The sequence below is a fragment of the Pleuronectes platessa genome, chromosome 6, assembly GCF_947347685.1.
Source record: "Pleuronectes platessa chromosome 6, fPlePla1.1, whole genome shotgun sequence".
Lineage (NCBI taxonomy): Eukaryota > Metazoa > Chordata > Actinopteri > Pleuronectiformes > Pleuronectidae > Pleuronectes > Pleuronectes platessa.
The window spans coordinates 19,761,277-19,780,176 of NC_070631.1; the positions used below are offsets into that span (position 1 = coordinate 19,761,277).

General features: G+C 41.2%; 1 protein-coding gene across 1 annotated transcript in view; it reads left to right on the forward strand.

The window, feature by feature from the left end:
* Positions 1-681: 681 nt before the first annotated feature.
* The window catches only part of nphp4 (nephronophthisis 4), a 161,149-nt gene continuing 142,930 nt past the window's right edge, over positions 682-18,900 (forward strand). The window contains exons 1-2 of the mRNA XM_053425872.1: positions 682-948; positions 2,153-2,296. Of these exons, the coding sequence (XP_053281847.1) occupies positions 772-948; positions 2,153-2,296 (321 nt within the window). The 5' untranslated portion in view covers positions 682-771. The remainder of the gene's footprint in view (positions 949-2,152; positions 2,297-18,900) is intronic.

Consider the following 18,900-nt stretch of genomic DNA (forward strand, 5'->3'; position numbering starts at 1 on the left):
TCTGACTTTTTTTGCTGCTGTAACAAGGGAAATTCCACGGTGTGAGATCAATAAACTATTATTTATATCTTATCTGTTTATGCCCCAATGCATGTGTGGCCTGCATGAGAGGCAAATGATATAGTCTAATGGGACTGATTGCAAACAAAACACTTTATAGTACATTTTATATTATAGTTAATAGTTCTGTCTCTGCCCCTGAAATAAAACTGTTTGTGTTAAAGTAAAGATAAAGATGAGGATGAGAGCAGGAGAATCAGTGAATTACACTTGTTAATAAGATTATATAATGTTTCTTCTTAGACTTTAATATCTTGTTTCACAACAAACATTTCATTAATACACACTTTACAAATATAATATAAGTTATTATCTTGTACTGTTGTATGGAGGAGCGTCACTGTGGAGAAAACGTGACCATCACCATAGCAACTGATGCAGCACGATGGGATGTACCAAATGAAAGGTTTAGAGGGTTAAAGACGACCTTTGTGAAATACTGTTCACATATTTATTCATAGGGTAAATTCATTCTTTGGATGATTAGATTCCTCAGATCCTCAAATACTACGGTTCATATTGTTTTTTACTCTTAAACACTCCTGATGAAACTACTGGTTTTCTCGAGTGACCCCTCTGCACGGAATAGTAGCATCCGATTTCAATATGGCGCCCGTTGGTTTGAAAATCTAGACGGTGGAAAAAGACAATATTCACTGTAACAACTCGGCGGGACAATGTTTGGCGGAGGTTTTTAATCCGCCGGAGAGAATGGTACAAACAGAAGACACGGCCACCATGGCGGAGGGCTGGAGAGAAGTGTTCGAGAGAGGCCGGCTGGTTCCCCCACCCAGCCACACGGTCCGCCTGGCTGCGGAGAGCCACCTCGCACAGTCCCACGGCTTCCAGCTCAGCCTCAGCCGGCTCACTGCAGCTCAGCCCCCGCAGGTGACAGCTCACACACGCCGCTGAACGCTCGCTGGGATGCAAATTCAGTGATGGTTAAACACACACACGCATTTGGTGCGGGTCTGAAGTTGTCACGTAGTCAAGACCTCGCCTAGATACTCCATGATACGTCACTGTGTTAGAAGAGATCAGGCAGAACTCCGTACAACTAGTTCTTACATTTTAACTTCCTCCACATTTGATCAAAGGTCAAATGGAGTTGACTAGTGCGGAATACGAGTATGAGCATGTTATGGTTCCTCTTTTAAAGGGTCAGTGTGTAGAATGTAGTGACATCTAGTGGTGAAGTTACATGTTGCAGCTGAATACCCCTCAGCTCCCCCTCCACTTCCAAACATGAAGGAGAACCTGTGGTCGCCTTCAGTTGTCATAAAAACTCAAAAGGTGTTTAGTTTGTCCAGTTTGGGCTACTGTAAATGGTTGCCACCTTAGAGAGGACCCACTCCTGATGTAAATATAAAGTATGTAGATATAAAGGGCTCATTCAAGGATAAAGAAAACATCAATTCATACAATTTGGCTGAAACACACAAGTAAAAACCACACTCTGTTGATAATTGATCCCTTTCATCTAAATCTTAAAGACTGAATCTTTAAATCCAGCTGAGAGATCCCCCTTCACAGTTAATCCCAACATGTGTGACATCCACTGATACCCGTCTCCAAATAAACATTAAATAACTTAGGCTTTGCAGAAAGGGTTAATAGATGCACTGTATGAAGGGAAGTGTATTTGGATGTTGAAAGATCTTGACATAAACTAATTTCAGGTTATTTGTTGGGAGGTTGGTAATTTAAAGGCTTCTTGGAATGGTATTAGCCTGTGACTTATCTATTATCATTAATATGAATTCGATTTCACTCACTAAAGATACAAAATACATCAATGAAAGGAAAAGAAAAATGTCAGTTCCTTTTATGTGGAAAATATTTTCCTGGATCTGCCCTCTGATCCAGATTCCCACCAAAGTTTTATTGAGTTCATCCCTGACCCACACTGCATCCTCCCACCAAGATCCATAGTATTCTGAGGAGTTTTTTTTTTGGTGTTATCTTGCATACAAACAAACAAATAAACAGGGGGGGGGGGACATAACCTGATTGATGGAGTTAAAGACTAAATTCAGAACATACGTAAATTGCAGGTTCTAATATTCTCTATATTGATTTCTTCCCCTTTTAGTCACTAGAGATGCCAGAGGCGGAACAAGACCTGACCTACCAGCTGCGGGCGACCCTGTTTGATCAAAATCACCAGCACTTCTTTGGGAAAACCTGGAAGAGTTCACCCCAGAAGATGAAAAACACCAAGATCTCCTTCAATGAGGTAGACCTACTATGACAGACATCCCAGTGAAAACAGGCTATTTATTAAAAATGGCACCTCGCTGTGATTTACAGCATTAGGTATGGAGACTCTGTATTAAACTCCCCTAATGTTGATTAAATAAGCAGTGGGTTTATAATTATCAAGTAAAGTCAGTGTGCATTCAAGCAAAGATATCATTAATTTAGTAAAGTCGTTATTTAATTAAAACTAACTCTGTAGCTCCACCACTCACAGCTAAATGAGCAGAGATGATGGTGATGTACAGTACGAGTACAGACCCGGTACCAGTGCCTTTAAAAGAAAAAACACTCATATAATGTACTTTACCAGCTGGATTTTTCAAATGCTTTAAAAGATTGATTATATTTTAATAAGCAACACTAGTGCCACCTCAAAACTGAAGTATATGGTACACATCACTGTTTGACTTGTGGAACTTTTCGTGTGAACTATTGCCAAATTACTGACATTTGACATTTCTCCTTTACTGCTCTGAAACCAGTACAGTTGCAGTTTTATCCAGTTGAAACTAGTATACTTTAAAGATGTATTCATCAGTATTAGATGTATTTTTTGAAGGGATCAGTCTTTTGTTTTGAAAAAAACAAAAGGTATTATTTATTTCAAGTTTAACAATTACCCCCCCCCCCCCCCCCCCCCTCTCCTTCATCTGGACTGTCTCAGTATGTTTTGATCAGATTAAGTTGACTGTGATCTGTCATCAGAAGCAAACAGCCCCACTGGGGGCAGGGAAATAAGGGGGAAATTCCTCTATTATGATTTATGTAATTTCATTCAGTAGTATCAGCAGGATCAGGAGGATTACTATAGATAAAATAACCAGACAGCCATAAAAGAGTCCTGCTCACTGATTTGCAACACTGCCCACAATGAAACTAATATGTTCCAGTATATTAAGCAAAGAGCTGTCATGGAGCAAATTGTATAGAAAAACCTCTCACAGTGGCGGATTAAAAAAACACATCAATGGGAAAACAGAGTTTGACACAACAGGGGAAATTACATTCTGCAAAGGTCCACAGAGGCCAGAATCAAATCAGAGTTACAGGTTGAGATGATTATCAGAGCTGAGTCACCACGATTTCCCCCAAACTCCTCGGACTTTAAAGAAAATGATTTGTTCATGTCGTTCTTGATCGCTCAAAGGAAGAAACTAACAGTGAAAAAAGTGATTTCGTAAAGGCCCTTCACACCCACAAGTTTCACTTACTTGACCCTTCTGACCTCTGCTCAGGTTAAAGGTAGATGGAGTTATGTGCCTGAGCTATGTGAAGTTACTTGTAAGATGTAACTGCTGGGACCAGAACAGGTGCAACAAAACCAACAGAAGGGTCAGACAACAGTCTGTGTGCGCTCGGTCCCAGTAGCACAGTCCGACCAAAATGTCTAAACCCAGGGACTGGCCAAAAGTAAACATGAGCTTGGAGTTGGAAGCGTGTCTCCTGGGGAATGAGACTCTGCTTTATCAAACATTTCTATCATAAACTTCTTTCACTGCTCTTGCACTCACCATAGTTAAACAGCTTCCCTACTTCCCTGATTTTACTTTACATACCAAAGTCCATACAGTTTGAACTCTGCATGACTGAAAGTGTCTGTGTCTCCCCTGGTTCCATATATAAATGAAATGGCAGTATGATTTGGTTTGGTTAAACGACTACATCAACATTAGCTGGTATACGCATTTTTTTTAAAAAGTGGGTAAACCCTTTAAAAAAGTAAATAGACTATTTCCCATTGCCAGTAGAAGAGTTTGCATCTCTGTTTCTTTCCCTGATGTGTAATGTTCAACGTCATGAACACTCTAAAAATCGGAGGGGCACTCCTCTCGCTGTCCCATTGCAGACAAAAGTCAGATGTAAGCATGTGTTTCAGTGGAAAAGGGGCTGTAGATGTGCTGTTGCAGCTCAGATAAATGGAAGTATGGCTTAACCCAGGTTGTAAACGGCCATTAATATGTCACTTTGTAACTGTACACTAGGCTTTCTGTTACACTACGTTTTGGACCAGATCAAACCATGACAGCGTCTTGCTCATGCCTCTGTCGACCAATCATGATATGCGGTGTCACTGAGTGGAGACTTGCTATGTATTTTCTATTTTATCTCAGCTTTCTCAGATTTCAAGCACCCACTGAACACATATAATTGAAAAGCTGTAATTGATTTTTAACCAACCAGCATGATGTTGATATGGGAATTTAAAATGTGATGGGTTCCATTCTTATAATTCAGCCTCTGTTAATGTGTTCACAGTTGTAAGTCATTAGTGTTTAAACAAGTGAACAATAACAAACAGCTCGCTGCCGCTGCCATCCTTGCAGGTTTTGAACTTTAACAATCAACAGGTTCAAGCCCTGCTAAGACTCAGTGGCAGCTTGTTTGCAGCAGATGCACACAACCTGTGAGAAGCCCAGTGAATCTGAAATGGACCATTTGGTTTAACTGCATTCATCAATCACCTTAAACCTCACAACTGTGTCGTGTGGAGCCTTTGGCCACAGCCGCATTCTGACTTGAACTAAGTTACAGTGCAGCTCACTGAGGCCGAGTCAGGCATCCTAATCAAAACATTATCATTCATCCATTTTACACCACACACTGTCTTCAGTATATTGCAGGCTGAGCTCAGTGTGTACTGCTGATGGATTAAAGGTCAGTCTCAGTAATAATTGCTGTGCTGAAGATTTTGAGAATCAGGCTGTGGAGCTTTTGGACCCAGTGTATGACAGTTTGAAAAATTTGATTAGATTACTTTTTTATTATGATTTAATTAGTTAGTCAGTAGAGGGGCTGCAGAGGGGTGCGGTGGTTAGCGCTGTCACTTCACAGCAAGAAGGTTCTCGGTTCAAATCCCCTTGACCTTCTGTGGGGGGTTTGCATGTTCTCCCTGTGTTTGTGTGGACTCTCTCCAGGTACTCCAGCTTCACACTTCAAAAGCTTGCAGACTGGTTCATTGGGGACTGTAAATTGGATTTATAAGTTTGAATGTGAAGGGCTGTTTGTTTATGTATGCTTGACGGTCCCAGGGTGTATCCAACCTCGCCCGATGCTAGCTGGGATGGCTTCAGCCCCCCCTACAACCCTCAAAGCTATACACAATGTATGGTTCATTAGAGAAACAAATAAATGGGACCGCTTCTCACATTTTTGACATGTAATTTCATTTTTATAAAGTGATATAAATTGTGTCTTTGTGCAAACTAGGTTTTTCAATGTTCACATTCACTTTTAATATTTAGTCACAACTGCTGGTCTAACATGATCCACCAGCCACCTCCTACTTAAAAGGACATGGAATTTACAGATATGTATTTAGTTATTTGATCAATAATTTCACTTAAATGCGTAAATGAGCCTTTGCTTTTGGACTATCGGTCAGCTTAAACAGTTTGAAGACATTCCATTACCCTAATTCTCGAGGCATCATTCATAATTCGCTTATAGCTTAACATTTTCATCAAACAATTGAAAAAGCAACTGACAAATGAATGTGTAATAAGATAATGTTGAGAAGCAGCAGGTAATGCGTCTTTGTAGAAGGTTGCATTCTGACAAAAATCACAGTAGAGTTAAACTGCTTATTGCGAGCTGTGTTATTGTTTGTATGAGACCTCTGCTCAGGATTGCATTGCTGGGAGCAGTGTTTGTTGGCTCCATTATAATGAAACACAGGAAACCATTAGGACCTCAGCCCTTTAAGGTTTGCAGAAAGATTTGGTGCAATTACATGTCCTCACTGATATTTCCTTTGATTTAAACCCAATTCTTGCAAGTGGTGATATCATTTCTGCTAAGGCTGAGCTTCCCCGAACAAACAACAGTAAAAAAACGAACTTGTTGCTTGACTTGGGATTTGAATTGTAATGTTCTTCATCATGTTAGTCAGTGTGGAGGAAGTTGCCCTGCAGTAACATTTAAATGTGCTGGCAAAATCTTCAGTCTCACTATACTTTTACTTTTTTTGATCTTTTCTCTAGTTTTCCCGACCAATGTTCTTTGATTCTTTTCTCCTCTGTAATCATCATTAGACAAAGGGAACAACGTTTTTTTTATGTCAAAATATGTCATGTACTATTTGAAAGATGTGCTTTGATGATGAAATTTCTTTTTACTTCTGCAAAATCAAAAGAGAATGTCGCAGCAACAGAGGTCTGATATTGAAATGAGGCACAAGTCAGGTTATCTTGATTGTATCCATTCATCTTGAAAGGATTTCTTTTGTTTAGTGAAGCACCCTCTGGTCTCGTGTGTCTCTCCTGACTTGTTTCTTGTACAGTTAGTAGAGCTGAAATTCAAACGGACTCACTGTGCGGTCCAGAGCTTTTCTAGGCAGATGTGTGGAGATGACATCTAACAGGGCAAACCCGTGACACACGCAATACACACAACGCATCTTTTCCACATTGTTTATTTTGTAAATATAAGTTTTCATTTTGGCAAACCAATGCAGAAACCAATAGGACTGCGATTTTATAACAATACTATCTGATGTGTTCCTTTCAGAAATGTAAACATGTACTTTTTTCACAAAACCTCTTTTCAATAAGAAAAAGATGCCTAAGCTCTCAGATTGTCGAAACACAAGCTTGCACATTCGAAGTTTGCTTCAATAAAACGCTTACATCTTAAACTGCCAGAGCTTTTATTGATTTCAGGAATTGTCCGGTCAGAGAATTAGGCCACAAAGTTATGAGCCTGATCAGAAATTCAACACCAGGCTGTAATAAAGTTTGGGAAAATGCACTGGACACATTTCAGTTGGGAATATTGCAGTCTGATACCCAGCTCAATAAAGCCTCAGTGATGGACGATGCTGTACTGTATTAATCAACTAGTAAGCCCCTGTGGTCCTTGGGAGAAAGGAAACAAGGGCACAAAGTCAATTAAGGTCGCAGCCAAACAGTAAACTGATGTGTTACCATGTCTCTCCTCTGAGTTAGAGGTGGATTTCATTCTGGAGGATAGAAAATAAAATAAGCCAGGGTCTTTCTGCCCTTTTGTCTATCTAATTTTCTTCATTTGGCAGCTGTCCTTCATTCAGACTTGTTTTTTTCCTGGATGATAATCAGAAGCCAGAGGCCGGGATCAAATAGAACCAAACAGAAGGCAGTCCTTCGACAGCAGGGTCTTGGGGTTCAGTTGCTCAGGACTCAACACTTCAGGAGGCGTTCCTGCCATTACATGACTTTAACATCGATCCTCCGGTCAACAGATGCAGTCTCGGTTCGAATGGGTTGTGAACTGCAAAATGTTTCCCGATGTGGTCTTATAACTTGAAAACCCGACTGCCAGCATCGAGTTAAGCACGTCTTCCAAATCATTTTGGTGTTTTTTAACAGATAAGCGGGAACAGCTGGATGTCTGTGTTCTCTCTCAATCAGACATCTGAAGGTCTCTGCACACGGTGGGTGGAGGCCAGTCACCCACTGCTTTATGATCACATCAGAGCACTGCCGAACTCCTCTGTAGCTTCCAATGTCAGAAGATGCCTGATCTGCTCACAGTATCAGCTGCTGTACAAGATGTTTTGAGATGTTTTTTTTTAATGGGAAGAATAGCCTGAGCTGTGGCTGGCTGCTAAATGCAGAGTGTTGCATAAGTCTCTTTTACAGCGACACCAATGAGTCACAGCTATGGCACATTCCGATTTCCAGTTCTGTCCCCATCTGCTTTCTCTCCTTTTCCTCCGCTTGATGTTATTTTGATCGAACAATCTCTCAGAGTGTATGGCTTTACTTTGATCCGCCATTATAGTCATAGCCTGTATTCAAACCCACTTGGTTTCCCAATAAGCATCCAAATCCCATTATCCATCCAGGGTAATAATATAAACCACATCATATCCTATCAGGATGATAAAGTGGGCCTGGCCCTGTCTGTGTCGTGCCGCGAGAGCTGCGCCGGCTTTTTTATTGGATTTGGCCGGATGCACTCGCATTTATGCCGGTGTTTATGAGTTGCAAATTGCTGTTTGATATCCAAATAATGTCAGAGCAGGCGGGGGGGATTCTCCCCTGAGTTACAGGGCTGCAGTCAAAATTGCACCCCCCACAACCCGCCTTCCCCCACTCGGCCATGATGGATTGGGTTTAATATGTGGCGAAAAGCAAAGATGCGCAGTAATTAAAGAGAGGAAGAGAGATCGCTCGTTGAATGGCTTTCTCGCTTTGTGTCTGTGTTTCTCTCTCTCTTCCCCGCGCGGCTGAAAAGCAAGACATCTTCACAACGTCTACGTCTGTTGCGTTCAGTGTCTGGCGCTTCACACTGTTGTTTATGACTCGTCAAGTCTGACTTTCTAAACTTTAATTTTCAAAGTAGGGCACACTGTATTATGACAGCTCGACGTGTTTGTCAGTGCTTCAGTGGTTGTATTGTCTTTTTGAAAGCTGCTTTTATGTATGGAGTGCTGCAAGTAGAGCTCAATAGTGACAAATCCACTGTGGAAATGTAGGCCTTTAGTTGTCTTTTTATTTGGATGCACAAAGGGAAATCTGGACTGTTGTGAATTCCCTTTGACTGGTTTCTGACACTGCTGTAATTCTAGGCCAGTTTGTTACACCATAGGCTTTATACTTCAAGCAGTCAGTCTACAGCCTGTTGACTAATGTCATTTATTTGATGCTGGTACAAAGTCCGTTAGGTCTTAAATCACCCAGACCACACAGACTCTTTCTCATCCGTTCTCCCATCTTGTCACAGACTGTTTGTTCAAATATTTACCTCAGTCCAACCCTCCCTGCTTCATTCACTCTCAACTCTCAGCAGCAGAGGGCAATGTTGTGCTGCTCACAGTGGAGATGGAGGAGTTGAGAGACTGGAGGCGGCCTTCTGCATTGTCTCTCACTATGATCACTCCATTTGAACTCGCTGCCTTCGCATGGAGCCAGTGGTTTCTTCTCATATGTGCAACATTATCAGGCCGACAGCTGGGCTTTGGAGAAAAGGCCAAATTTTGTTCCTGTCCGTGCAATCCTTGTTGTTTTATAGGTCTCCAAATGTTGTTTGGTATGACGTAGGTGGCAGTACATAAAAAAAAAGGTGGGAGCAACATGGAGACATGAATGTTTTATTTATATTTTCTGTCCTTTTATTTCTTTGTGCCTTTTCCTAACCTTAACCATGTAATACTTACTCTTACATGTACCCTTTAACCTAGCCCTAAATTAAAGCACCTCCTCAGAGTGGTCTTAGATCCCCTAAATGTGATATACACACACACACACACACACACACACACACACACACACACACACACACAAACAGACACACACACACACACACACCCTTATTGCATGACTTCAATACATTGAAAAGCAGAGGACGACTGTGCTTCGCCGATGGGAAAACATTTGAACATCAGTCGTGTGATTCCTCTGCTTTGTGTTTCTTGAATGGTTGTTCTCTAAAGAGCCCCCTGGTTTCAAAGTAAAGAATCCCATATGGCTCGGAGTAATGAAGGACAGTCAAATCCTGTAAAGGCCCTTCTTGAAGTGCAGAATAGTTTGCACAAATTTGAGCTGTCAGTACTGTAACGAAGCCACTGCACCCCTCCCATTTTATCCTTTTCTCTCTCAAGGAGACACATACTCTGGAAAGGCTGGTTCAGCTGAAGAAAAACTCCTCTTTAGAGTCTGGTATATTTGCTGTGCTGTGTTGTGTTGTGTGCCATGCAGAGTGTTTTGCAGTCTGCCTCGTATGAGTGCACGCACAATCCACATTCATTCAAGCGTGTCCATTCAGCTGTCACATAGGAGGAAGCTCTGCCCTTTTCTCCAGTGTTTAGGGAAAAGGTGAAATTACATAACTCTCTTGTCAACTCTTTATTTCACTCCACAGGAAAATACTAAACAATTGGGAGACAGCTTTGTTCCTCCCTGTAGCTTTGTAGGTGTTCTGTGCTAAACACAAGCAAGCATTTGTGATGGAGGGAGCAAAGTGACTAAACCTGTAACCTTTAGTTACGCTGGTTTGTGAGTGACGCTGCTTCTCGCCCTGTAGTTTATTGACAGCAGAGTTTGATGTGCTGAAAATGAGACGGACGCAAGAACTACAACATGACATGTCATTTTAAAGACAAATATCGACAAAGAGTGTATAAATAAAGATGTTTCTTTAGTATTTACTGTGTTTTTTAGCCTATATGGTTTAACCAATTCACTGTATCTACCATCCACTAATGTAAACAGAACAAAATGTAAAAAAAGTACAGATAACTGATCGAATGGTGTTCGAGATTGGATACTGACTTGACAGGAGCTGTATTTATTTTTAAATCAGTAATTGGCACCAATTATATCCTAACTATTTCTATTTAAAAAATCCCCTTTGAAAATGTACAGTATTTCTGATAAATTCAAGGTTTAAAGTTTCTTTGTTAAACCTACTATAAACCTTCCCTTTTATAATTCCCTGCCTGCACATTCATGTCTGTCCCTTGAATATAGAAGGCAAAACAGGGTAATGTATTTTTGTGCTTGAATGATCAGTGCTCTGTAGATTGGGTGGTAGTCTGTCAAGCTCACCGCATTAACACATGCGCAACACCACAGAGATTATTGAAAGCCATCTGTGTTGCCTCACTTTGAACATGTGCTCAGACTCAGAGTAATTTAAAGTTTTTTGCATCTAACCTGGTTTAGAAATGTTTGTTTGAAGACTGTAAATGTGTCATACGAATCAGGAAACGCATTTCTGCTATGGGACTGGCATGCGTGTTATGGGGCTCACAGTGTGTATGTGGCATTATTGTGTTTTTCATAATTGTGTGATTGGCTGTGTAGATAGTCCAGTCAGTCAAACCACGAGCCAATCGACATTCAGCTTCTTTCAGCATTTCAGGAGGATCTGCATATGGTTCTTCCATGTGAGGGTGCCTGTCTAGATGTGATATCTGTCCTTCATTTCTTGCTTTTTCAGTGCACAGTAACACCACTGTATAAAATAGGAGAACTAGAGTTGTTATCAATGTAAGATTTAAAAGATTAGAATACTAAAAACGCTGGAATACTTTTCCATGATATTTGGCAGAAGGGTGTGAAATGGGTCAAGAAAGAACTCAATATATTTGAACTTGTATACAGACAAAAAAGCAGATTCAGGAAATGTGATTTTTGACATTAGCACCAATTTCTCCGAAAATTATTCCTGGATGTTGATGGAAATAATCAGTCACATTAAGGAAACTGCTACCTGTAAATGTGTGTGAGATTTGGTTTGGATTGATTGAAATCAAGGAGATTGTTGTGCCCTGGGTTGTTCCATTACAGACAGTTGACAATGGCATGTTCAACACACACGTCTTGAGTTATAGGATTGTACATTTACTGCCACAGACCTAAATGGTTGTCTAGAAATGATTGAGAACCCTGGGTCACATGTTCCTTCATCACCTTGAACATGGATGCTGTATTTCAATCCGGCATTAACATATTCTGCTGCTGTAACACCTGTTTTCGAAAATTCTACTTTCTCAGAGGAAATGAATGAGCTTGTAGCTGCGGGACAGCTTAGGACCGCATAGGAAAGTCAAAGTATCAGGACTAAGGCAATGTTCCTTTCGATCGAGTGGTTGACAACAAGAAATATACAGAATGACACCACCCTATCCTTTACCATATTAAAGTGTGCTCTGTTTAAATGCATTTATACTCACTGACACAAAGTGCCCCAAGAGGGTCTCGTAAACCCACTTTGAACTCCTCCACAGATAAATGGGCGGCAGTAAAACATGAACCTAAATTGAGTCTTGTTATGTTCTGTCTCACAGTCTCTATTCTCTTTTACAAGATTTGGCACTTCCTACATTAAATGTTGCAAGCCTTTGAAACCTGCCTGTGTGAAACGCCATATGATTGACGGACAAAGGAGCTGTAATGGCAGCACAGACAGGCCTTCAGCTTACCTTGGTGCTTAATTCCCTCTCCCAACACTAAGAGATATACTCTTCAATTATACATGGGGGTGGCCGCGGTGTGGACTGCGCTGCCATGCCCGAGATCTGATCAATATTTCAGCTCCAAGGAGACCAAACATCTAGCCAAGCATCTGCTGCTCAAAAGCTTTACACGCTGGAGTGGTACACCTTGTAATACACAGCCACATACTGAAGGTGTGTGTGTGTGTGTGCGTGTGTGTGCATGTGTGTGTATTTGCATGCGAGATGGAGGGAATTCAAGGGCCACAAGAGCTACTGCTGAGGTGACAGTAGGGAGAGATGAGAGCCTCGAGGAGGTGTTAGATGTGTGTGGTGTGTGTTGACTTGATTCTTACTTGACTCTTCCTCCTCCATCCCCACATTTCTCATTTCTCTTTCCATCAGTCCCCCTTTTCCCTACACACACACACACACACACACACACACACACACACACACACACACACACACACACACACACACACACACACACACACACACACACACACACACACACACACACATACGCACACACCTTAAACTGCTACTATCAGCTCTTAGGTACTTGGTGTGTGTGTGTGTTGGTGGGGGAATGGGTGTGGAGGTAGGACACTGAGACAGACAGAGAGCAAGATATATTCAGTCTGTCTCGCTCTTTGTTGTTCCAGGCTTTGACATGTCAATTGCAACTTTACCTTTTTGAATCTGGCAGTCTGGCAGTGCTCCTCCAATCTTTTCCTGGTTGTATATCTCCCGCATTCCTCCCGTATTGTGATGCATCTCTTACATTCACAGTCAGTGCCTACAATTTGTCTGTGAGGCATTTCAGAAAGGATTTACAAAATGTCAGGAGAGCAAAACCTGGGTGACAAACTAAGACTTTACCCAACGAGCGCTGAGATCTGTTGATGGCACAGCAGAGGATGTTGTAGAATGCAGAATCTTTGGATTTTGTTGGAGTCAGGGACAAGGCAGTGAATACCAGAGGCACTGAAGCTAAAAAACGAAGAATGAGGACTTGGGGGAAAGGGTTATGGTGAGTTGTGCTGATAAGGAGGTTTTCTTTTTGTGTAGGCGTGTATTACGGAAACCGTAAACAGTGCTGGTGCTGACTGTAGGTTTGAACTGTCACTGTAGCAAGTTGGCTTTGAGGAAAACGTTACTTCATAGTTCTTCCATCTTGTTAATTTCTCATCCGCTTCAAAGCAGCCTTGGGTGTGATCCAGAGCATATAGCCAGACAGGACACATGCAACTCACTGTCAACACTCCGCAATCCATCTTTGTCAATGTCTTTCTTCCCCATATTGTGTCCAGACAGAATAGAGTTTGCTTGTTTCTTTCACTCAATCACAGGGTGTTTTTTAGATAAACATAATTTTGATTAAAATATACAAAACTTAAGCTTCCTATGAATCAATAAGGAAAAGGACACTTTTTTTCCTGCTTAACCTTGCTGCTTATAGTTTGACATTGGTACAAGACCCAAATTATGCATGAAACAAAGGCACAGGCAGGTCTACTATTTAAATTGTGTGAGAGGAAATGAGAGCAGAAGACTCATCAGGAAAAAATCAACTGCATGCTGCTGTGTGGCATCAATGTGTAACTGATGCTGCTACATGTAGCGAATTAATCAGCCATGGTACAAGGAGATCCACAGATTCATTGAGCCAGTGTGGCAAGATTGACTTCTGACTTCGTTCAGTCATTACAGTTGCCATTAAAAGATCTAAAAAAGATAAATAATATGTTGTGGTTGGGGAGAAGCTTTTAGCTACCCCCTTCCCCCACCTCCTCCATTTACAACGATACTGTATATCAATAACATCTTTCTGTAACAATTTTATTAACAGTTTTCATCTCGAAAGATGCATGTCACGACAGCACTGGGCAGAAGCATTCCCACACAGATCCACGCTCTTGATCTAAAGCCACCCTGTGGTTTTCTCTGCAGCTTTAGTAGCTGGAATGATGGCCCTCCTCTTCGCCTGCCCAGTGTTGCCCAGCAGCATAATGCTTTGCAGAGTGAACGCCCTGCAAATCTTCTGCAACCTGCAGTCCACCTTCACTGGCAGCAGGTTTGCCAGCCTTGCCCCGACACTCATCCACAAGCTCCTGTTACTTGGCACGCCTCCTCCTTGGCCTCGTCCATATGTTTTTCCCAGGGCAATGGACTGTGAACTTAAGCTGCTTGCCCAGGTCCACTTCCATCCTACTGACATTTGCAGTGAGGAGGAGGTCAGCCTTTGCCTCAGTGTGAATGTAAGGTTTCTCTCTAGCTCTTAGAAAGGTGATGTTCTTTGTCTGGTGTTGGCCCTTGGTGTTATTGATGGCTATAGCTACACTGTCAGCGCTTACCTTAAGGACCTAGTCGCCATTGATAGTAACATCTCCAAGAGTTTAGCTGCTGAGGAGTTCTTCCAAGGAGCCTCTTCCAGATCAATGAGGGCAGGAATGTGTCAGTCTAGGCAAACATCAAGGCACAACATGATTGAAAAACAAATTGAATAAATTGCTTTCAGACGTGCACTGAACTCATGTGTGAATGAAAATCTCCAACTGAGAGGCTCTGGAGTTTCCCCGACTTTCTCTGTCTTGCACCCTATTATAAATCCTGAAGAAAGGCTTCAGAAATCGATGTGAGACCACAGCAGGGGGTCCCCGGCTGGATTCACTGCGAGCAAGTGGGGGGGTGGATGACGCTACCAACATGCAACAGACATACAAATAAAAACACCAGTGTTGCTCTGCTGTAAACCAAATCACTTGATCTCCGCAGCAGAATGTATACATTATTCCTGCCTCTCCCTGCTGCACCACCCCCCCCCCCCCCCCCCACCTGAATACGACAGAGAACAGGACGTTCTGAAAACAGGACGATGTCTGAAAACGGCTTTAGAGTGCTGCCCATGTTTAGAAATGTTTGCCTTTCAAGGCATCAAGTTTAGCTTGCCCTGAAGAAGACCTCCATAGCGGAAATGCCCGAGAATGGTTTTAATTGTTACAATGACTTAATTGCCCTGTTATATTAAAGGCTTTTTAAACACATTACCTTCTTGAATGCCTCACATAATTAAAAACATGAGTGTATCTGATTTTAATGTTTGCCATTATGCTTTTCCAATATTAGCTTTAGGGTTAGGGGTTACCCTAAATACCCACAAGGTCTTTAATTAATCAGAATCTATTTGTTAAGTTAACAAACTAACAAAGCTGACATTCAAAGACATTTTCCTGGACACATGGGGGCATTTCGGTTGTTACCAGAAAAACATTGAGTCTAAGTTGTAATTGTGTGGTCCAAGAATTCTCATCTACAATGAAAGTCAAATGTTGTTCATTTGTGAAAAGTTCACTGGACAATTAAAATGATCTGTTTATTTTTTTATTTATTAAATGGCCTCAGATTGAGCTTTTTGAAAAATGGGAATAACTGCTCTGTGAATGTCGTTGCGAAATAAAAATGACATCACTGTCACCCTGATTCCTTGGAGGGATACCACATAATTGGGCTGTTTCTTCAGTAATTGCTGCCGTCATCTCATCTTTGGCCGATAGATCAGCTTTTCCCTGTCCTCCACCTGTTCTTAACCTTTTTACCCCCTCTCAGGTTTTACTTTATGACTAACTATATCAAGCCCCCTTTTTTTTTTCACTTGAGCCGCATCGCACACCCAAGGGGACATAGCATCCACTTCCTCTTTGGCTCTAGGGTATAGTGAAACGATAGCAGTTAATTTAACATTTCTTAATGTCATTCACAGAAAGTTGTTACTTTGGTCTGCTGACTTAAATCTTCCACTTTTGCTGAGTTGATCTTTCATATTTATTACCCCTTTCCATTTTTTTCCAAGCAATGCTCAGAGGGGTGGAACAAAGCTAGGACTGGGGTTGGGCTAGGTCCAAATCAGACTGCCTTTGACCGTCCAGGGGTCTTTTCATATCAGGTCTCTCTTGGGTGGATTTTCCAGAGCTTCATGCTGGGTCTGAATATTTGAACCTGTGAGGACCTCTTAGAAGTCTATTTATTTCACACACACACACACATGCAGACTCAATCCTATCTGCACCAGCTGCTATCCACCGGCCACAAGAGAGACTGAATCCTCCATCCCTGTCCTTTTCTCTGCCTCACTACTATCCACAGCGACATGTCTCATCTCTTCTATGCTGGTGACAGTCATGGAGTTTCACACCGAGAGGATCTGTGATGCTGATACCCGCTGATTCTGTGACTGTCAAATGACTTATCTCTCTCTCTACCGCTCTCTCTCTCTCTCCTCCATCCCAAGGCATTTGGTGATGCTGCCAAAAAACTAGTATGAAAATGTTACAGCCAAGAATCTTCCTGCTTCCTTATGACTCCATGAGATCAGCCGTGGCTTTGAGTTTTTTGATATATAAAGGTTATATATATATATATAGAGATTTTTGTCATATAGAATATTCAACAAACAGCAGTTATATCAGCTTAGTTACAGTATGTATTTTACTCATAAATTGTTTGTGTATTCATTTGCTTTTTTCTATTATATATATATAAATAAATATATAAATATAAAATATAAATTTTATGTATAACACAGAGTGAAAAAATGGATGACATAACAGCTCCTCAATAGTGAAGCCAATTCTTCTTGATTGCAAACTGGTTTCTACTGGCAGTATAGGTCATAAACCCCGTCTCCTCGATATTATAGATGGGACATGGCCCAAACTCAAAAATGTACAATACATTTTTTCTCAAAGTTGGATTCTGTCATTTAAGGTCATTCTTCTCAATCTGACGTATGTCCAAGTGCGTGTATTGGCTGGACCTGGCTCCTGCTCCATGCCAGCGTTTGTATAAGCAGTATTTTGTTTCATCTTTGAATAGTGAGAGGATGTGTCCATCTTCATATACAGTTTATGGTATAACATTTGAATAACCGAAAGATTCACCCAGGCATTCATCCATTTCTATTATCCAATATCTATGTCCCTCACATGGGATCTTCAAGCTTCCCAGCAAGAGCATTTGCTAAATGGAAATGCCGTGTCCGCTTTTCTTTCGGGAAGCCTCCAGGGGCCGAACAACAGGGCCCTGTCAATTACACTCCTGGTTCTCTGGATCTCTCTATGCATAACCAATGCTCATTTGCAGCATCATTGTTTTGTGCAAGGCCTGTGATTCCCCCTTCAGTGCTTGCCCAGTTGCCCACATGTTGAGCATTTGAAAAGCCACCTCGAGAGGGCAGGAAGAATTAGCCTCAGCTTTTACACACTGATAGTTCTATGAGAGGCTCATAATTGTGTGTTTAGCACCAGCTGCCAGTAATGGGACTCTATGAATCCATCACACAGTTCTTTGTTGATCTTTTCCAAAAGGAAGCTCCATGTATACATTACAAATCAGTGATTCTTCTGTGTTAAAGTTTTCTGTCATCATCTTTCAATAAGGGATCACAGCAAAATCCGAAATGCTGCTGACAACGACAGTGACTTCAAGCTTTATGCCTCTGTGCTGATGGCTGTGATGATGTTTGTCACACTGCTATACTGCCCCCCCCCCCCCCCCCCCCCCTAATATTCAAGTTGTGGAGGCATGGTGGATGCTTGGAAACGCTTTCTGCTTTGTTGACAGTCAGTGTGAAGTATAGACCTCTCATTACGTCCGACATACACTGGGCCGACTGTGGCAGCCAATGCAGACTGTTTTCCCAATAATACCTCCCACTGCTCCCATGGCAGGAGCAAGAGATCATGAAGTTGAAGTAAAAGTAAAATTTGAAGGTGTTGAAATGTAATTACTTATTTAACAGCATTTTAAGTCATTATTTTCACAACATGTCTTCATTCCATCAAACACTTGCTTATATGTTATCTAAATCTAACCAAAACTCTGATGACGTTTACTGGCACATGCTTTGCCTCGTTTCTTGTTTGCATCAAACATTCACTCCATTCATTGTTTTATTTGTGGTACTATACCTCCATATGCAATGAAGATAGTATATGTACTATACAGTCTTATATTAAAGCACATCTTGTTTCCAGTTGGCGAAAATGTCATTACTTATCTCAATTATGAGCTGCTTGTGGCGCTTGTATTTATACCTTCTATATGGAATTATATTGAATCACATTTTCTGTGTTATAGCCCACACAAAATGGTATATAAACTAAATGGAATCTAAAATGGAATCTAACCAAGCCTGAGGTAAAACATAATACAGAAGATGCTGTTGTAGATTATTCCCCACTGCCCTGTGTATGATGGTCTTATACGGATCCATTGGGTTTATATACTATCAAAAAAGGATGTATTGAAGAGCAAGAATCCTTTTGCAAATATGACAAGTTTGCAAGCTTTTTTTTCTACCAACAATTGTTTGAAATATGCAAAATTGCTAATGAACTTAATATACGAGCAATACAATTGATAGTGTAATAAAGTAATTGTATGTACATTTTAGTGATTCATAAAAGTTAATTAAGGGGTACTCCACTGGCTTAGGGGTAAAGATATAGATCATTAAACACAAAGTTCCAGGCTAGAATTTGGCACCATCATGCTCTTGTCCTCCTGCAAAGCAGCGTCCAAACAACACATCAGTTGGAAATCTCAAAGTTTGAAAAAGGTGATCTAATGACAAGATGCAGCTATACCATCATTGAACATGT